At 34.9% G+C, this 20,239-nt stretch overlaps 2 protein-coding genes across 17 annotated transcripts; one reads left to right on the plus strand and one right to left on the minus strand.

Annotated features, from left to right (window-relative positions):
* Window positions 1-3,502: 3,502 nt before the first annotated feature.
* On the plus strand, window positions 3,503-10,121 carry ATG10 (autophagocytosis-associated family protein). 14 transcript variants are annotated; one of them, XM_082920148.1, is made up of 7 exons: window positions 3,503-3,762; window positions 4,681-4,863; window positions 4,985-5,035; window positions 5,120-5,203; window positions 6,187-6,262; window positions 8,475-8,572; window positions 9,787-10,121. In XM_082920148.1, the coding sequence occupies exons 2-7, from the start codon at window positions 4,687-4,689 to the stop codon at window positions 9,991-9,993; spliced, it is 693 nt and encodes a 230-aa protein (XP_082776274.1). In that variant the 5' UTR covers window positions 3,503-3,762; window positions 4,681-4,686; the 3' UTR covers window positions 9,994-10,121. The 14 variants fall into 14 exon arrangements, 13 of the variants coding, with proteins under 13 accessions (XP_082776274.1, XP_082776271.1, XP_082776276.1 ...); XM_082920145.1 differs by lacking the exon at window positions 6,187-6,262 and adding an exon at window positions 5,482-5,581 and having other exon boundaries at window positions 3,508-3,762; XR_014364197.1 differs by adding an exon at window positions 5,482-5,581 and having other exon boundaries at window positions 3,548-3,762; window positions 4,681-5,025; window positions 6,198-6,262.
* Window positions 10,122-10,706: 585 nt separating this feature from the next.
* LOC114257566 (bacterial hemolysin-like protein) lies at window positions 10,707-18,679 on the minus strand. 3 transcript variants are annotated; one of them, XM_028197344.2, is made up of 9 exons: window positions 18,435-18,679; window positions 17,428-17,512; window positions 16,102-16,181; window positions 15,528-15,630; window positions 15,248-15,404; window positions 13,833-13,961; window positions 13,345-13,431; window positions 11,999-12,043; window positions 10,707-11,117 (listed from the first exon to the last, which is right to left on the minus strand). In XM_028197344.2, exons 1-9 carry the CDS (start codon window positions 18,571-18,573, stop codon window positions 10,953-10,955), a joined length of 990 nt encoding a protein of 329 aa, XP_028053145.2. In that variant the 5' UTR covers window positions 18,574-18,679; the 3' UTR covers window positions 10,707-10,952. The 3 variants fall into 3 exon arrangements, with proteins under 3 accessions (XP_028053145.2, XP_082776266.1, XP_082776265.1); XM_082920140.1 differs by having other exon boundaries at window positions 10,707-11,897; window positions 18,435-18,671; XM_082920139.1 differs by having other exon boundaries at window positions 18,486-18,670.
* Between the last annotated feature and the right edge of the window lie 1,560 nt (window positions 18,680-20,239).

Here is a 20,239-nt window from a genome sequence, read left to right on the forward strand (position 1 = left end):
CTCATTTTTAGTAATGGAAGAGATCCACAATATTATTTTATGATGTCTAAGATCCCTATAGAGAAATTTGATATATCTCACACCGTTAAACCCTTACCCTCCTCCTCTCTCTCACTCCTCGCTACTCTTTTCTCTCTCTCTCTCTCTCTCTCTCTCCCTCTCTCTCTCTCTCTCTCTCGTCGATCTAGTTCGCTGGCCACTCTCACTTCGTCGAAAACGTCGTCTTCTCTTCCGACAACCAGTTCGCTCTCTCCAGCAGCTGGGACTCCGAGCTCCGTCTCTCAGACCTCTCCACCGACATCACTGCTCATCGCTTCGTCAACCACTCCAAAGACGTCCTCTTCGTCACTTTCTCCTTCGACAATCGCTAACATATTGGAATGATAAACTTGGTTTTGAGCACTACTCAACGTTGAAATGGTCGACACTAGCATTGAAACAATTGGATGATGATACTTAGACAGAAGGTTGAGTTCCCAAAGAACTGAAGCTAGGGCACTGCTAAGATTTGGGTCTAAGACATAAGGTTGATACTTCTGCAAGTAATTAAATTAGTCATTAGTAAAAGGTCTGGGAAATTCAAATGAAGAGCACACCAGTTCAATGGAAGGTTAACTACATAACAAGAATAGAACATGTATATAATCATATGTTTTGGGGAATACACTCGCTACAAGTATAAATTATGTATATACAAGTATGATTATATATATACACATGTATGTGTGTGTATATATAAACTGATGTAGTGTATGATTATATATTTTGATAGGTATATATCTCTGGTTGTTCAAATTTCTCCTCTAGACCAAACTAGAGAATTTCTCTAGACCAACCTAGAGAAAATTCAATTTAAACCAGAGAATTTCTCTGGACCAACTCAGAGAAAATTTAGTTAAAACCAAAGAAAATTCAGTCTAAACCAAAGAATTTCTTTGGACCAATACAGAGAAAATGTGCTGAGGGAGCCTGGTTTCTCTCACTGGTGGTAGTGAAAGTGATAGGAAGAAACAACAAGAGCCATAGGAGGAGAACAGGTAAAGCTAACATCAATCTTATTTGCTCTTTTAATTCTACATGTTCTGTTGTGTTTATATTCCTTTACCTTGTTCACTGTAGATAATAACTCTTATTGATGTGATGAGAGACATAATTTTGACAATATTACTGACATGATGAAGCAAATGCATAAATACGAATAATTTTTTCAAAGCTAATGAAAAATATGTAATGTAACACTACTTGGTGTCATAGGAATAGAGTGGCATTTGAACATGCCAGTCCTAATCCGGTAGAAACATTAAATTCATGTCGAAGCCTAATTACTAATCCCCACTTGTCAGTGTAGAATACTAAGGATAGGTTGAGGCATTCAACAGGTGCTCCACAGGGCTCTCCGAAACAACATACTTTCCAAGATGGTGTTGCTGTGAAAGCATAAATTGAGCCTTTGACTGCGTTTTGTGTCTGCATGATTGATGGGGGGGGGATATGTATGATTTTGTGATCGAATAATGTATTTTTAAAAAATTTCTTTTGTTTATAATGAACTGGAGGAGCATAAATATGGCCAAGAATTTTAAAGTTGAAGTGTGTTTTCAACTTCAAATTGATTGTTCTTATTCCATTTATGGTTATGACTTTGAATTTTTTTTGCATAGCGATTTTTTCAACAAAATCGAAAATTCTCTGGAGAGAAATAGAAAATTTGTCTGGGTTGGAGAGAATTTCTTTGGTCCAGAATTTCTCTAGATAGAATTTCTCTAGTCCAGAAATTCTCTGGGAAGTCCAGAAAAATTCTCTGGATGAAATTTCTCTGGATCAAATTGAGGGACCTTAGACATTATGAAAATATCAGATGTTTATAAAATCTTAATACTAGGGAGCCTAAAAAAAAGCCCCTCCCTTTTTTTTTTGGCTTATTTTTGTTTTTAGTGAACTTTTTTTAAAAAAAAAATTAGGTTTTTAGATTCAGCTCGACAAGACGAATTGGAAAATTATAATTTTTTTTAAAAAATCTAAAAACAATCTGAAAAGACAAAAATAAGTAATCTTTTTTGATTTATTTGTCTTTAGTGATTTGTTTTAGATTTTTTTTTAAAAAATAAAATTTTAAATTCGTCTCGGCAAGATAGACCGGAAAAGTAAGGCTAAGTTTGGCATACACAAAATAATCTATTTTTTTTATCTTTTTTCCATCACATCACCTCTCTATTTTTCTGCACATTTTTTCGTAAAAAGACAAAAAGTGCACTTATTTAGGTCATCCCAACAATCCCTAAATTTGGCCAATTGAGATCAATATAGCTGTCATTTTTTTTTTCGTTCTTTTTTTTTTTTTTTTTTGGTTCTTTTTTGGGCACCTTGGTGCAATAACTTTTCTTTCATGGCCTTTCTAAAACCAGTGTATTGCCATGGAGGAAAAGCTCTGCCCCTTGCAAGTTTGTTGGATTTGAAGTTAAAAGTCTTGAAATCTCCACCTTTAAAGCTTGGCAGAATGAGAAGTTATTTCGTTAATACAACTCAGACAAAATTTTCCTTCATAGCAATTGCAGTGTTGCAAGGCAATGGAGTGTTGGGTATTTGCAATCTTTGCTTGTTGCGAGCCATTGACATACAAAGGGAAGTGAAGGGAAATATATATCTAAGGTCATGTTTGACTATGAAATACAAGGGGCAAAAAATTTCCATTAGTATGTTCTGTGCTGTGCACATGCTATCTTTTCATCAAGAACTCTTAACAACAATTTGTTAAGGAGTTTAAAGCATCAAATTCATTAGAGCATACTCTTAATTATTTATACTTCTTCCGTCTTAAAATAATGATTCTTTTTAAGAGGTTTAACTATTTTTAGTAGTATAATTATATCACACTTAAAAAAAATTAATTTTTCAAAATTACCCTTTGATAGTATATTTTTTGAGAAATATCAATGTCATAATTTTATTTTTTTTTGTTGTTAATTAATTTAAAAGAAGATCAAAATAGGAAATTTATACTATTTTTGTACTTGATTTTGAAAATGGATTAATATTTTCGGATAATAAAAAATAGAATAGAGACTAATATTTTGGGACGTAGGGAGTAGTACAAAATTATTGAAATACACTCGTAATTTTTAACTAGCTATTTTAGTTCTCGTTTGGCAACTCATTGTTTTAGTTTAAAAGTAAAAAAGTTATTAAAAAAATTAAAAAGCCAACAACTTATATAAAAAAATCAAAGATTTCATTTTCTATTTACTTTTTACACATCTTTTCGTAAAAAATTAAAAAATTATTCTAAATATATTAATTTTTTTATCTCATATTCTAACTAAAAAATAAAAAAATTACTAAAATAGTATATTTGCACGTGAGGCCTTAGTTTAATATCAAACCACTAAAAGATCACTCAATAATAAAGAGTTGGTTAAAATAAAGAGTTGGTTAAATAATTAGTTAAAATAAAAAAATAAATTTTTAATTAAAATTAAAAAAAAAATTATAAAAAAAAAAAAAAATTTTGACGAGATATTTGTAGTACCACAAATCAGAATTATAAGATGGTAGTGTTGTGTTGGGTTTCGAACTTCAATTTCTTTTTTTTTTTTTTTTTTTTTTTTTTTTTTTTTTTTTTGATATAAGAGAATTTTTCTGAAGAAGATTTTGATATTCAGAAGGTGAAAAACAAAACCCCACATTTTTTTCCAGCAACTAGACAGACGATTGCCTCTTTGCGTTCCTTTCCCGTCAACGATCGCCGGCGTATTCTATTCCTTGGTTGGTAACGAGAGCCAATACACAGAGCTTCTATTTCTCCTCTAAATTTCTCTCCTTTCTGTATGTATATTTTTTGATTATGCATCTCTGTCCTTATCCATATATATATATATATATAACTCTATAAATTGCTTTCAGATAGATTGAGAGCACTTCCTTTTGTGGCATGATTTCGGGGTTTTTTTTTAATTTTTCATGTAGAATTTTGAACATATATGTCTTTGCTTGCAAGATGATTGATTTTCTGTATATTGGCTCTGGGAATTGTAATTTCTGATTCTGGTGTGAGTCTCGTGCTACAATTCCTATGTTTACACGCACTTTCCATTGGTGGTGCTCTGTATACGATTTCTTTTTGGTGGCTAGTTAGTTGTGATTTTAGTAAACTACTAGGGTTCTGTTCTGTCAGAGATACTTAAAAAGAACCTTTGGGATTGGTTGAAGATGTGCTACTTCCATTTATTCAAAGTTGGTTCACACTCACATTTTTGGAGCTTATGCTCGGGCTAGCTCGGTGTACAGATCTTGTGCTTTGTGGTGTGTTTCTTTGATCGTCCGGTAGGCATTTTGTTTTGTTGGGTTTTGTTCTTGGAAGGCCTGTTTGGGGACAGATAAACAATCTGGTGTGAGAGATTTCTATCCTCGACTCTGAACCCCTCAATTGGTTGTTGTCACTTATTTTAGTTGAATAGCTCCAAAACTCAAAAATAATCATGCTGTTGTTTTCTGCTTTCAACTTCCAACAGCTTCGTTAACCACCCAATCCAGAGTACTTGTATTTCAGATGTTTTGGGCCTCAAATGTTTCCGAAACATCCTCTGTTTTTTGTTAGGGATTTTGCTATGCATTCTATAGCTTCCAAAATGACAAGTTTATTTTACACAATCAATTTCAATCCGTTGCTTTCACTTTTTTCAGGCTGTGATGGTCTCGAATGGAGCAAAGATTGATATCTTGACTTGGGATGGTACCCTTTCGTCGAGTGACTTCTGTGCTGCTGCACTTGCTTTCACTGAGAAATGGAAGAGGTTTAACTCTACTACTCTCTCTCAGTGGTCATGGGTCCCTTGTCCAAAATGCCCTTGGATTGCTGCCCGTGAAGTTAGTTTTTACTCATATCACTTTGTTACTTCTTCAAAATCAGTTCATGCTCTGAATTTCTCATTTTTCATTCTTCTCTCTCTCTCTCTATATATATACACACACACACACACACATACAGGCAGAAGGATATTTGTCGCTAGAGAATGTGTTTCTTCCCAGGTCTAGTGAGGTCTGGCCTTCATAGTTTGCTGCGACATTCACTTTCTAATGGTTGATTTGATCTTTATCTACAGTCTGTAACTGTCTTGTACAGGAAGAGCATGATGAACAAAGCCAGACAGTACATGACGATCTGAGTTGCTCTGGTCAGGATGATGATATTGATAATGCAATTTTGGTATGCATATCTTGATTTAGATCCTTTTTTTTTTATATATACATTTCTTTATCTTATTGAAGCCTTAGCATGCACTTAAGCAGAGAATTATATATGCATTATAGTCCTGATAAATGTCCAAGAAACATCTTTTGTCTCGTTGACTGCATTACCAAAGATTGATCAAGGGAACAATATCAAAAGGCTATATTATATTAAAAGGTTATCATCTGTTGTACTAAATTACTAACAATCAGACATGGTGATACTCTTTTGATGTATTACATTCTATTTGCAAGGTTCGGAATTATGATCATGAAGTACATCGTTATGATTTCCACATAGTGTACAGCTCGTCATATAAGGTTCCAGTGCTTTATTTCCGCGCATACCGCAGTGGTATGTCCACCCTATATAATCATATCATTTGCAGAATATTAGGCCCAATGTTTATACAATTCCATTATACATGATATACCTTTTTAGATGTGTGGAAGGACATTATGTCTCTTGCAATTGTTAATAGTCAGATATATCTAATTCTTAGCTCATGTGTATTAGAGTTAAAATCTCACAATTCATGGGTTAATCAAATCTCGTGATTATTGGCATGATTTGTGTATTATGAATCTATGATATTTATCTTAAATCCCTTGTGACTGTACTCCACCTATATATAAAGGTGGTGCTCATGTATAAACATCATCGAAGTGAATCAATAACAATGTACTCGAGAGCATTTGTATATGATAACATTGGTGCGATGTGCCGAACCATGTAAATTTGTAAGACACAATGATTACATATGATCCATATTCGTACAAAAGGAAACGATTTTTCTATTTTATTTTATTTTATTTATTTATTTTTTATCTTCAACTTGTTTACATTTAGTAATAAATTCTTATGGATGCATAATTTTTTATGATCCTTGTACATCGAATGATTTTTGGGAAGTGCTACTTTTTGTTCTTATAGTTTATTTATATGACATTACATTATAGCATTCATGCAGGCTGGTCGTTTGGGTTGATCATGAAAACATCTGCAGTTTTCCATCAAGAGATTATGATAATAAAGGTTGGGATGCGTTCTTACTAAGAATTAGCATTGGGCTTTAGTAGTTTTATTGTAGAAGTAGAATTCATCTCAAGTTTGTTGAAAAGTAACCGCATAAGTTGGATTATGGGGATGTGGTGTAGTTGTCACGGTTTTGGGGCCTTTGATTTAGTATTGGTTGGCATAGATAAACACCTGGCTGTCTGGATGATTTTGGGGGGACTGATGACTCGGTGCTTCAGAAGGGCTTACTGCTCAGAGTAGAATTACATTTTTCTCTTGGGCTTCTTAGGTGATAGGAGAACACTTGGGGGCCCAGTCTTTAGCTCGACAATTTTCTGTTCGACTTCCTCGTTACTACATATTGTATGATATTGTGAAGTTGTATGTCCAAACTGTTATCATCTAAAATTATGTGATATAGCTTTTACTACTAAATTGATGTGGTTGCTTGAACTGTTATATAAGCTTCCTTACAAATAACATCCCTTCTTCAAATGGAATTCTTTTATTAGGAATACTTATGAGTATAATAAGAGTAGTGCCAATAAAGCTACTTATATGGTTGGTACTTATTTTACCTTTCTATTATTACCATCAAGTGTATTTTATCTATGTCATCACTACCACATTGTCTCCCCAGTTGGTGAAGCTTTTGTTGTTTCACATTTCAAACCAAGATGCATGCTGTAATTGCCCCAACTATGTTAGAAGCATGAGCCTCTAGAAATTATATGCTTGTATTCATTTCATTTTGTCTACTTCATTATATCATAACTGGTGCATGGACCATTTGGTGAGCTAGGTGAGCCATGCTAGCATCTAGGGAGCACTGAGCTGTTAGCTAGATGCAAGTGGGCCAAATTTGAGTGGTTTAGGTTGTGACGAGATACTACAATTCCAAAAAATCCCACTTAACTACTAGTTCACACCATGTAATCAAAATTAGGTAAAAAGCCCACGAGTCAATAGATTCCTTTTAGTTACTGAAAGCCCACAAAAATTCAAAAAAAGCCTACGAGGAATCCAAATGACTTAAACCGATTACCCATGTGGTTACATGAATGTAAACTATGATCAATTGAAGTGTCTCCACTTGGTTTTAGATTTCAAAAAAACCATATCCTCTAATTTGACTTCAAAAGGAATTTGAGGGCTAAGGTGCAAGGTGAGAAGGGGTTAGGCACCCAAAGTTCCCCGAAGTCAGCGTCTACTCATCACCAGTTAATTCACAAGTTAAATCTCAAATATGAAATCACTCAAACAATAATATAATAATCCAAGTAAATTAAATAAAGTAAACAATCAAAGCAACTAACAAATCAAGAATGGAAATGGGCCATGTTTGTATGGGCCTCCCTTGCCATAGGTTATGAATGAAGAGTTCTACTTTGGCCCCGACCAAATCCAGAATCTTAGAGGGGCGTGGCAGGGCCTAAAATTCACCTTAATGAGGGTGGTTTCCCATCAGATTTAAGGAGGTTAGAGAAATTTTTTTTAAACTAGTAAAGTAATACTTGATGCCTGCACGTGGCATTTGGAAGCTTGAGGATGGGTCACTTGATACTTGAGACAGCCTGTTGTAGAGGGTGTGATAGGGAAGCATGGTGGTTTCTTATTTTTTCGATGTGGGATTAAGAACTACTTGAAAAAAGTGATAAACTATGTGAAGTGTTAAGTTGTCCCACATACTGACTTGTCGCACATCATTTTTACAGCTAAAAGAAGCAGCCTTTATATAATGACACTGTCAAGCACAAAACAAAAGTTAGCGTAGGCAGAGAACAAAAGTTAATTTTTACTCAATTTTTTTGGCATCCAGTGAATTGGTATTGAAAGGACAGTATTTATTCTTGGCTGCCCCTTTGATTTATGGTTGTAACTTTGTGAAGTTCATGGGTTTCCATATTTATAGACAGCATTATTTTTCATGAGGTCGTGTTAAGTATACATAAAACTCTCACTTCATTTGTGTGTGTGTGTGTGTGAGAGAGAGAGAGAGGGCGTGTCCTTATTCAATATTTTGGTTTAGTATAATTTTGTACTGCCATTCTTTTCTGGTTTAGGAATTATCTTCTTGGTTGGTATGGCATTATTCTGCGAGTTAAAGCCTTTGTGTATCAACTTTCTTTGTCAAGTTTAGTCATCTCTGGCATACAGAATGATTTTTATTTTTTATTTTTATGCAATATTTTGTGATGCCATTATTTTTGTGTTACGGTTGTTGAAATAGACGGACAACCTTTAGTATTGGATGACATTGAAAAGGATCTCCCCGCAAACTCTGCAAAGGTGCTGATGGAATCAAAATGGACATTCATAACTCAGGAGGTATATTTTCTTGTTTTTACCTTTTCTATATTCTTTTGTTCAAAGGGGTTCCATACAAATGTTAGTTTTAAGTTTGAGCGGACATGAAATTATTGTCATGGCACATCACTTTCTCTGCATTCTAAACCTTATAAGTTGGGGGTGATGAACCTGAGACTATAAGAGAAAAGAAATGTATTTGTAGATTTCTAGAGACACTGGTTCTTGTCCTGTCAATATGGAGAATCACTCTTGTGGCAGGCGATTTTCGCTTGTTAGAAATAAGGATTCTACATGGCAACAAAAGTATTGGAAATTTTGAAAAATTGTATTTCACTGTTTGTCTATTTTTGACCGCCCCACAGCAGTTGATACTGCAGAACTCTGATAAAAGTACCCTAAAAAAATTTGTGTAAAATTTGTGTAGTGTATACTGGAAATCGATAATGAGCCTGCTCCAATGCAATGAATTAGTGAAGGCATCAAGAATTAATCATTCCTTGAACCAATTTCTAGAGTTTTTAGAATCTTTTGAGAATAGCTTATTGCTCGATTGTTTTCATTTTGTTTGACTTCATTCATGTACATTGGTGGCATCCCCTTGGTGCCTTTTTATTTATAATTTTTACTTTTCACCCAAAATAAAAAAATAAATAACAAAGTGAAAAGCATAAGCTGCAAATCAAGTTGGATGAGGCTTGCTGCGTTTCTGTTCTCACCAAAATTAAATTGTTTCTTGTTATTGCACCCAATCTAGCATCTTTATGATCCATGGTATATGGCTTTAAATTGTGGTCATAAGATGCATCTTGCTTTTGCTTTGTATGCACCCCATTTTTTTTTTCTTTAGCTTGTGTGCTTCAAAATAAGTTTCGCACCCTTTTTCAATGAGACATTATTGATAGTAATATTGATAACATTGTAATAAAAATTTGGCCATTTAGCCCAACTAAGTCTTTTAGGCATTGGTAGTCATAGTTTTTGTATACTTGTAGTTGTCGAGATTCAAGCATAAAAAAATGCACTTAGCCTACTAAGTTGTTTCAGTCATTGATGGTCAATTTTAGAATTCTATTTCTGTATATCCTCTTTTTTTTTTTTTTTGGAGAAAACTGTATATCCTTTCTTGTCAGTATTATAAAACTGAAGTTTCAGATGCTATAAATTCAAAGTAAATAATTGATTCTCTGATTTTGAGATTTTATACTCAAAACCTTGAATTTTTTGCTTTGTAGGAGCACCCCTACTTGAACAGGCCATGGCACACACTACATCCATGTGGAACCAGTGAATGGATGAAACTGCTGTTTATAACTGATGCTTCACAGGCTAAAGGTGGAGTGGCATTTGAAAAATATCTTGTATCATGGCTCTCAGTCGTTGGGCAGGTGGTTCGTCTTAGGATTCCATTTGAAATGTTGAGTGATTCTGGTCAGTTGTAGTTGATGACTATCCTTCGGACAATCCTTCGGACATGAGTGTCAGTTAGTCGCATTAAAAGAAGATTGTAAAGCAATTCTGTAACAGAACCAAAAGTCTATTTCATCCCTCTGCTCTGGCATTTAACTTTTGAGTGTTGGTCCTGGAGTACTTAATTTTTAATTTATTTTTTTCACCAGCCCCCAGAGATTGGGCTATGACTTCTGGAAGGACTAATTTAGTTTGATATCTCAGCTCACATTTGGATTTGCTTTGGTAATTGCTAAGCAGACATTGCTTGTTTTCCCCAACTATTGAGGTTGTATAAAAGCAAGTCAGTTTGATTGTCACACAAAGATTAACATAATCGACAACTTAAAGCCAGGTTCAATCAAAGCTCGTGCACAAGTTACCTGGTGTAAAGTTATTTTTCAACATTATTTTTAGGGGAAATTACAAATTAGTGGACATGACAAAAAATAATTACGTATACATGGAGAGTGCAATTATTTCCATGTAAAAAGACAGTTTCACCTCAATTAGATTCTCACCTGTTAGTAAATATTTATCCCACTTTTCACTGAATTGTAATCTCTCCTTATTTTTATACCCTAGCACTCGCCATAATCTCTCAATTGGATGACTTTTAATCACATGTTTTCACTCCCAGCTAGGCACTTTCAATTCTTAGTTATTTCCTTTTCTGAGTGCTTTGTAAAGTAAATGGACATATCAATTAATTAATCAGGAGTTGAAAACTCGATAAGTTATTTCATAATCATCAGGAAGTAACTACATTTGAACTTTGAAGAATTCACAAGAAGCCATTTCCTTTACAACCTCTTGCCAGAAAGAATATTTAAAAATAAATAAAATACATAACACATAACCACGCTCTTTTTGTAAGAAAATGCAAGTTTGTTGCAAAAGATTTTATGCATTCTTGTCCGATAACATTCTGGTTCTGGAATTTACTCAATGTTTATCTGCTTTCCTGTGGGACTTGTCGGTTTACAATTTTGTCAGCTGTTCGGGCAAAGCAAACCAGAAATTCGATATTTCCCTCAGCACCCTTCAAGGGGGACTCAATCCACCCGTTGCAGCTGAACCCATAATTTTCCACACCATTTATGATCTTCTCACGAACCTACAGCAATGGAACTCTGATCAAAAGGATATACTTCTTTCACCATAATCAAATAATTCTATAGTCAAATGTCAATCACATTTTGTTTGGTGGATAAGACGACAAAACAAAAATTAAAACTTTAGAAACCTTGACAATAAAGAATCATCTTTCCTAAGTTTCTCCCAATTTGCAGCAATCAAATGGAGCATTAAACACAAGAAATTAGAATGCAAGCAATAAAGGAGAAACATGAAGTGGGAATTCTCTTCTTTACTTTCTCCGTTTCCTTTCAACATTCTCTCTATTACTCATCATACATTTTGTGTTAAACTTGAAATGGGAATTCAACTATTCCTTGATCACTTGTACTGTCCCAAACATCTGACTGCATTTTCCAGCTGAAATGGAATATTACTACCAAAATTGCATTGTACATCTAGAATAGTCCTTGAGAAGACATGATCCCTAGCCAATACCTGACATGTTCCGCTCTTCCACGTCCATCACAAGGAAAACGAAAACCAAGATTTGCTTTATCTGGAATCAAATGGGAGCCACGAGAAAATATAACACCTTTCAGGAGGGAGCATGATGATAACTCATAATGAGAACGTGGATGGTGTAAGGTGTGCTGTTGCCATTCTAATTATGCTTTGACATTGAGGTATTGGGTTAAGGCCATTTCAAAGCTAAGAAACAGTTATAGCCAAAACAGCAATATATCTTCGTGTCTGATGGTGTCTGATGATTTTACTCCATAAGTGATATGAAATGATTATGCTCACAAAGCGGAAGTTTCTGGAGTACGAAATATTCAAAAGCATCATAGGTACTTCCAAATGGCAGCCAAACAAATAACAAAACAACCAATCAAACAGGAGAGGCAAATATATACATACCTCTTGATGGACTAAGGGATCTCTTACGATTCCACCTTTTCCCACCTGCAATGAAATTGATGTTATAAATTCAGATTTAAAAAGTTCTTTTGTCCTTTTACTTCAGAGGCGAATATTCGATTTTCACTGCAATATGATTGATTATTAAGGATTGCAACACATAACAAAGAAATAACAAATTTTTTAATCACCCTGTTCTTTTCTTTTTTATCTCCTGCTCCACTCCAACGGCAATGAGCTACACAATAGGTGCAGCACTCATCCTGTCCTAGACTTCAAACAACATGAAGGCGGGATTCAATCCCAGCTCCCCGGTAAAACTAACAAAAGAGTTTAGCAGCTACACTAGCTGGCACATTCAAATTTTCTTATAGTCACAAAGCTATCACAGAAAGGCATTCAGATTGCACACAAAAGACCTGCATTAAAAGAAGTGCAGAGGTTCACACAGGTAGGGAGCTTCTATTTCCACCAACAACTCTCTCAGTTCACACCATTTTTAGTTCAAAAGTTGATTTCCGAATAAAACTACATGGTTTGGAAATCAACTTCCGAATGAAAACAAATGGTTTGGAAATCAACTTTTAAACCAACCAAATCAGAAGATTTTGTTCAGAAGTTGATTTCCGAACCATATAATCTTGTTTGGAAATTTGAACGAAAAAAAGTGTGTGAACTAAGATATATGTTTTGAGACTCTATAAACCCCCAAGGAGCCCCATCCATGGGGTTAAATGTAAGCACTACATGTTAATCTCGCAGTATAAATAATTTTAAAAAGATGATTATGAAATAAGAGGGGTATGCGTAAAGCAGTACAAAAATAATTTAATTAGTCCATCAAACAATATATATGACTGGTCTATAATAAATTAGTTTTACATAGGGCACTCTGTTCTATGTTTACACTTCACACCAGGATCTACACTCCTTTTTGTGGTGAACCACAAATTCTTCTTGCCCTTCCTGGTCTATTTCTTTTGTAGAAGAGCACACATGCATGCACGTGCTTATTCTTTATTCATTTTTTTTTATTGTTTTCCATGATGACCTGCCCATTGGCCTTATTATTATTTGTATCAAACCATGCTTGAGCAAGACCTCTTGGAAATCTAACCTATGAGTTCCTATCTTTATAAGAGGCTTTGAACAAAAGAAAGACCCATTTTATTAGATCTTAACAAAGCCATTTCAATTGGTGAACTCAACCCCAGCTCAAGAGTAATCCTATTTAAGTATAATCTGATTCAGCTTGATATAAGTAATAGAAGAGAACAGTAAACCAGCCTAGACCTAGGGCAATTTCACTAAAAAAAATAAAATGGAAAAAATGCATGAATTCTTACTTGAGATCTGCGAGCCTCAAATTGGGGTTTAACCAGAGTAACCAATGTAGCTTCTTCCTTCATTACATTGACCACAGCAGGCATGACCTGCATTTAGGGTTAAATTAGGAACAGAGGAACAAAATGAAACAAAACCTTTAGGCTGTGTTTGGATCACAGATTTGAGAAATGTGAATGAAATGTAAGCTAAATTTTTTCTTTATCTCCCTCACCTTTTCCATTCTCTTTCCAAATCCATGATCCAAGCATAGCCTTAATAGGACTAAAAATCTAGATAATGATTAATAAAATCATGGTAATAATAATGGAGAATGTTGAAATTTCACCGCTCTACTATATAAAAGAAAGAAATGGACTGCCTTTTAGAAAGCATGCAGAAAATCTGAGGCTCTATCTATAAATGGAGACCAAAGAATGGTCATAAATAACAGCTTGGAAAAATATACAAATGCAAGTTAAGATCATTTCAGCACTATCTAAATGCTCACCAAAAGTATAGAAATGAATGAAAGGTCCAATGTCACCAAGTCAACTTTCTGTGGAAGTCCAGGAAGATATCTCAAATTTGTCCGTTCTACAACACTCACGCGTTCATCACGACGAATTTTGTCTGCAACCTATTTAAGAAATCAACATCAACCATTACTCATTAACAAATGTGAAATCCAAATATACAAGAATCTTTGAAAGGGAAGAAAGGAAGGAGGTTGCTAAGACAACATTTTTATGCATTTAGCATGTTAGGGGCAAAAATAGAAGGAACTAACACATGAATAATAATAAATTAATAAAAATCCACTACAATTCACTTTCGAACTGATTAAAACCAAGATGATCATAAGGTAAATTGGCGATACAAAGGAAAATTTAACCAACCCATCACTCAAGGATGCCATGCCAGCACTTTTCACAACTGTGCTACTGCAGTATTGGGTTATTTTGCAATTAATCTGCTGCCTTATTTGCCTCTTTGCAGATGTGGCTATGTGGCTCCGGTGTTATCTACAATCCTCAAACTAATATTGGATTTTATATATACTTAAGTATATAAATAGAGGGCCACATTTTCGTGGATAACTCCTTTTGCATAACAAACATTTATTACCATTTGAGAGTTTCCTTTCATGTCAACCCTCACAACTCCTTTACCCGAAGCTTTGATAAAACTGGTAATCTGGCAAGAGGAGAGTAATTCCCCGGATATATTTAAACTGGCAAGACGTGCCTACCTTGACAGTCTCTAGTTGTGCTACTTACAACTTAGGCATATATCTTTTCCCCCCTATAAGTGCAGTTTGGTTGCTGAGGAAACTAAGAAAAAGAAAACGTATAAGAGAATAGAAGATGTCTATGCCATGTTTTTGTTAATCTTTTAAATAGCTTGCTGCTTTCAATTTCCACCAAATCCATAAAAATCAGCTCAACAAAACAATATAGTGGCTTTTTATGGTGCCTGTTGTCCTGGATCCCTTGGTAATTGCTTGAGACTTGGGAGTATTATCTTTCACTCTTTGGCTTTTTGGAATCCAGTAGATAAGTCAAGCTTGGCAGCCCAAGCTTTAAAACATTGCTGCAAACAATGGTCCAAGACTGTTGAAAACAATATGTGAAAATTGTTCAAGACATTATTGGTCAGTCCACGCTCAATGATTCATCCAGTACTTGGCAAAAAAGCGATGCAGCATTGTGCATCTCAAGGTTTGGTGCTAACTGTGGTTATGAGTAATAAACTATTGCAGGTTAACTCAGTCTAATTAAATCTGCAGTTACGAAACTAAATTTTCTTTTCCGCATTTTCTTCTAAACCATCATGCAAGCAAATAGAACATTGAATATTTTCTTCAGGCAAGCAAAGAAAACATTTAAAATTCATGAGCACAAGATGTCACTATAAAAGTCTTACCTGTCCATATCCAACATCAACTCCATAAACAAATGAAGCACCGTATTGAAGTAAGCAGTCAGTAAACCCTCCAGTGGACAATCCCGAATCTAGAGCTACTTTTCCAGTCACATCCACACTTAGTTGTTCGATCACAGCCTCTAACTTATATCCTGCTCTGAATCACAGGACCAACAAGAGACTAAATAAAAATTCATGTGTCTGTTGTCTCATCAAAGTTCCTAGACAAATCAAAAATCATGCACTAAAATTGCAAGGGTTGTTTCTAGAGAATAATCACCTACATACATATTTTGGAACTTCAGCCAAGATCTCCACTACAGCTTCATCAGAGACAGGGGTCCCAGCTTTGTTCACCAGTTTTCCATCCACAAACACTTTGCCTGAAGAAAGTGAGCGACGGGAACAAGAGAGGATCAACCAACAGAAGTAAGATCCAGTATCGAATATATTTAACTTTCCCACTTCTTTTGTTTACTTTTAGTGATAATTTGTACCGGATATATTCATTTCAATTCAAACTGGTGAAGTCCTTCGCCCAAACTGAAAATAAAAAGGCTCAGACACAATAAAGAGCCTCATTTCAAATTGAAAATTTCAACTAGCATTTGCCTTTTTCCATTTTCTTAAAGATTCAAGAAGAATCTTTTAGAAAATAATCTGGGAAACAAAATCAAGATACCAGACGTACAAGTACCAAAATGAAAACAGAAAGCCTCTTTTGTGCTTCAAGGTGTGTAAGACAAATTTTATTTAGACAATATGAATTTTAAACTAACAGAGTGATCAATAGCTTAGTACATTCCCCTGTAAATCGTAAACAACACACTTTGCAATCTGAGAAGACCAGTTACCTTGCAGGATCCATGATTGTATGAAGGTTCGGCTGTATTGCTGAAACCTTTCGAGACATATCTCATCTAGTCGCTTTTTCCTGAAAAGATTGATACCATTGATTGATAAGATGAGGTAAAGAGTTTTGATAAATGGCCATCTTTTATTGCTAACAAAATTGAATTCACATTACTCTCTATCTCAAGTTCATTAAGATGATGTTTAAAACTGTGATGGATCACAATTTTTAATGCCACATTCCTTCATGCTACCATGGTGTACTGAAGCATACTGTGCCTATTTAAATTATGCAAAAATCTAGCCAGTATCATAAGTTGATAACAAGATGCATTTGTTTCAATAACTTCCAGAGATATATACATGACTTGATGATGCAACAAGAATTTCAGGTTTGCTCCCTCAATCTAGAAATGAATTGGATCCATCATCATGAATTGATTTTACCAACTTGTGTCCTAACACAGGCTCCATTATGATAGCATCTAACCTCCCCCTCCCCCTTCCCTCCCATCCCTGGTGCGCAAAAAACAAATAAGAAAACGCAACAAATTTTGGTTAGCAATGAACTTTGAAATCAAATTATAGACATAAAAGCAAAAAATAGGGTTTTGGTCAAGCAAAAAGATGTCGCCATTGAAAGGAAATTTAACCTTTTCCTCAAGTTACTACAGTTGACATACCAAAACACAAACATTACCATCAGCACCAACACTTCACCTCCTCTACCAACACCAACTGCACCTCCACTGAAAGGATCACTGTTAACACTACGAATGCTGCCGGCAAATTAACTAGCTGTTTCACAAGCAGAAGCAATCAAGGATGGATCTATGGGGGGCTGCAGATGGGGCCAACCGCACTCCCAAAAATTTGAAAAATATCATATATTATATTAGAAAATTTAAAATAATTTAAAATTATAAGGGTTGTACCCTCTAACATACTTTTGCACCCCCATAGTGATAATCTGGATCCGTCCCTAGCAATGGGGCTTCTAATTTTTTTTATTTAATTTTTCCTTCCAATCAAGTTCAGTTTTGACTATGCTGAAATTTAGAACACAAGACTACATGTGGATGCTTTTAATCATTTATCATCAATAAGTTTAAGATTCACCCACTGAACACACTAGTTCTCTCTCTTGGAGTGCAACAATTGAAAAGCTTTTAATCATTTATAGCTTTGTAAATATTCATCCATTGCATCGAGATTTGAGACCAAGGTTACATATTAACATATTGGTTGGTCATTTACACATCCCTTACACCTACTCATACATGCGTGTGTGTGTGTGCGCGAGAGAGAGAGAGAGAGAGAGAGCTCACTTCTTCTTCAGTTGAACCTTTCCTGATTTATTAGCAGCGACAAAGCTTCTAATGGGAATATGCATGTGGGCCTTGTGCCATCTCACTGAAGATTAATAGAACAAATCAGGACACATCTAAAAACAACCCACAAAAGATAAAATGTGGGTGGTCTCATATAAGCACAACACACCCTGAGCAAGACATAATCTAAAACCCTATCATTGTGTTCGGTTCAAGGATTTGGGTAGGGATTTGAAAAGAAAAAAGGGAAAAGGGAAAAGGGAAAAGGGAAAAGGAAAAAGGAAAAAGGGGTTCAATGTGAAAGAAATACAACTACATTTCAATTACACTTGAAACACCTTTTCTCTTTTCCTTTCTAAATCCCTTCCTAAATCTATGAACAAAACATAGCCTAACACTGTGTATGGCTAGGGGATTTGGGGATTTGGGAAGGGATTTGGAAAGAGAAAAGGGACAAAGTTGATAAAATGTGAATAAAATACACCTACATTTTACCCAATTTCACATATTTTTTCCCTCTCCTTTTTCAAATTCCTTCCCAAATCCACCAACCAAACCCAGCGTAAATGAACAGAGTAAGGGGTGCAACTCGGCATGCCATCATTTTCAAGATGGAAATTATGTTATTAAATAATTTGAAGACAGTAAAAATGATCAACAAGAATACAACCAAAACTGAATGAATTATAGAAAAATAGAACCTTTCAAACAGAAACACAATGAAATAACACCCATTATGTGTAACCTGATTATTGGCCATAAAAGTAATCTATCAAGCAATAAAATGAGTAAATGAAAGAAATCATCACAAGCCCCAAAATCAGTAACTAAAATTAAGAAATAAAATAAACCCAATATAGGAAATTCAAATGGGTAGTGAAAAAAAATGAAGAACACAAAACAGAAATGAAAGCAACAATAATAATACACCACAACATATATGAATTCAAAACACAGAGAGAGAGAGAGAGAGAGAGAGAGAGAGAGAGAGTAGCAGAAAGAACCAGACAGCAGTGGGGTGTTGGTGGAAGATTTGGAGAAGAAAAAGAAGGTACAGTAACTAGTTGAACTAATACAAGTAGAAGAAGTAGTGCTTCTACTACAACAGCGTGATATGGGAAGCTTCAAAAGCTTTAGTGCCATTTTCTTTTCTTTTTGTGTCTCCCCCTCGATTCTTTCTTCCTTTCCGTCAAACCCTCTGCTCTGCTCTCCTCTCCTCTAAGCACAACTGCTTTAACAAGACAGGACACAGAACCCTTGCATATTAAGCCCAATTCTGGACAATTCTTGTTGGGTTGGTAGGCCGAACGTCCAGCCTGATCCAACAGAAAATAGGCCCATACCAAAAAAATAGTTCAAAAGAAATAGGCTATGGTACTTTCTTTCTTTCTTTCTTTCTTTCTTTTTTTTTAGTGTCAAAATTGTAGGATGTTAATTTGTTAACAAAGTTAGATTACAACTAAAGAAGTTGTCGCTTCTCTATCAGTTCGAATCTTGATCGTCCCCTCACCACACCCTATTGTACATTGGACAAGGATTATGTGCTGTGTGACCCATGTGTAATGAATTTTATTTTAATAATCCAAACTATTCATATAATAAGATTTGTTAAACATATTATCCATGAAAAAAAATCAAATTATTTGAACATGTATAACACTATGATTAAGTCCTAACTATTTTAAAATAAATTATCAAAATTATATTAACTGTTTATTTTTTTAAAAAAATAAATATGATCTTATTTTGAGATTATAGATATTTATAATCTAATTTTTTTTTTTATAAATACTCTATTCAACAAACTTTATAATATAAATAGTTCGAATCAACAATATCATTCCATGACAAGACCCATGAATCCCACAACATCGTGCTATAACTTATAAGCAGAACACGCTCTCCAATTCGTGGTACACATGTTGCACCACCCAACACCATATGTGTAACTTTTTTTTGTTTTTTGTTTTTTGTTTTTTTTTTTTTTGTCAAATCAAACATTGATAATAAGAAGATAGATTTGATAATTCATTCACAATCTCTAACATTTTTGTAATAAAAATACATAAATTAAAAAAATGACTCATTACTTTGCAATAATTAACTTTTTGGATTATTTATACTAAGACCTAATCTATTAGTGAATATCAATTTATTCTCATCATCTATGAACTAACATATTTTGACTCTCTCAAATATAAAAATGTGACATTTTCACCCCTACATACTCCATTTACACTATCTCTTAAAAAAGGTGTATTTGTATTATTTTCATAATTGATGGGTCAACATGTACGAATGTATAGATAAGGATAGTGGTATAAATCTGGCCCAACCTGACTTGGCTCGGCCCACGTCGGGCCTTGCGGGCTCCCGCCAAAATTCGGGTCTGGACCGGGCCGGCTCATGGGCCAAAAAATAGGCCTAGGAGTATTCGGGGCTTGAACGGGTTGGTAGGCCGGGCCTCGGGCTTGGGGCCTTACCATTTTTTATTTTTTTTTTAAATTTCTTCTATCAAAATTTTATTATTTTTCACTAAAAAAATGCACTGGACCTCGGGCGGGGTAGGCCACAGGCCGGGCCTTAAGTGAGACTTAAAGCGGGCCGATGGGCTAGAATACGGGGCAGGCTTCAAAATAATGGCCCAGGCCTAGGGGCTCGAGTTGGGCTTGGGGCCCGATCCCAAACGGGCCTCAATGGATCGGGCCCACCCCGGGCTGCGGGCCAATTTACAGTCTTAAATGAGAAGTAAAGTGATATTCGTTAATAATTAAGGAAGTCTTAGAATAATTACCCTTACCTTTTTACA

Source organism: Camellia sinensis, chromosome 3 (assembly GCF_055761805.1).
Source record: "Camellia sinensis isolate YWXY chromosome 3, ASM5576180v1, whole genome shotgun sequence".
In the NCBI taxonomy this organism is placed as follows: domain Eukaryota; kingdom Viridiplantae; phylum Streptophyta; class Magnoliopsida; order Ericales; family Theaceae; genus Camellia; species Camellia sinensis.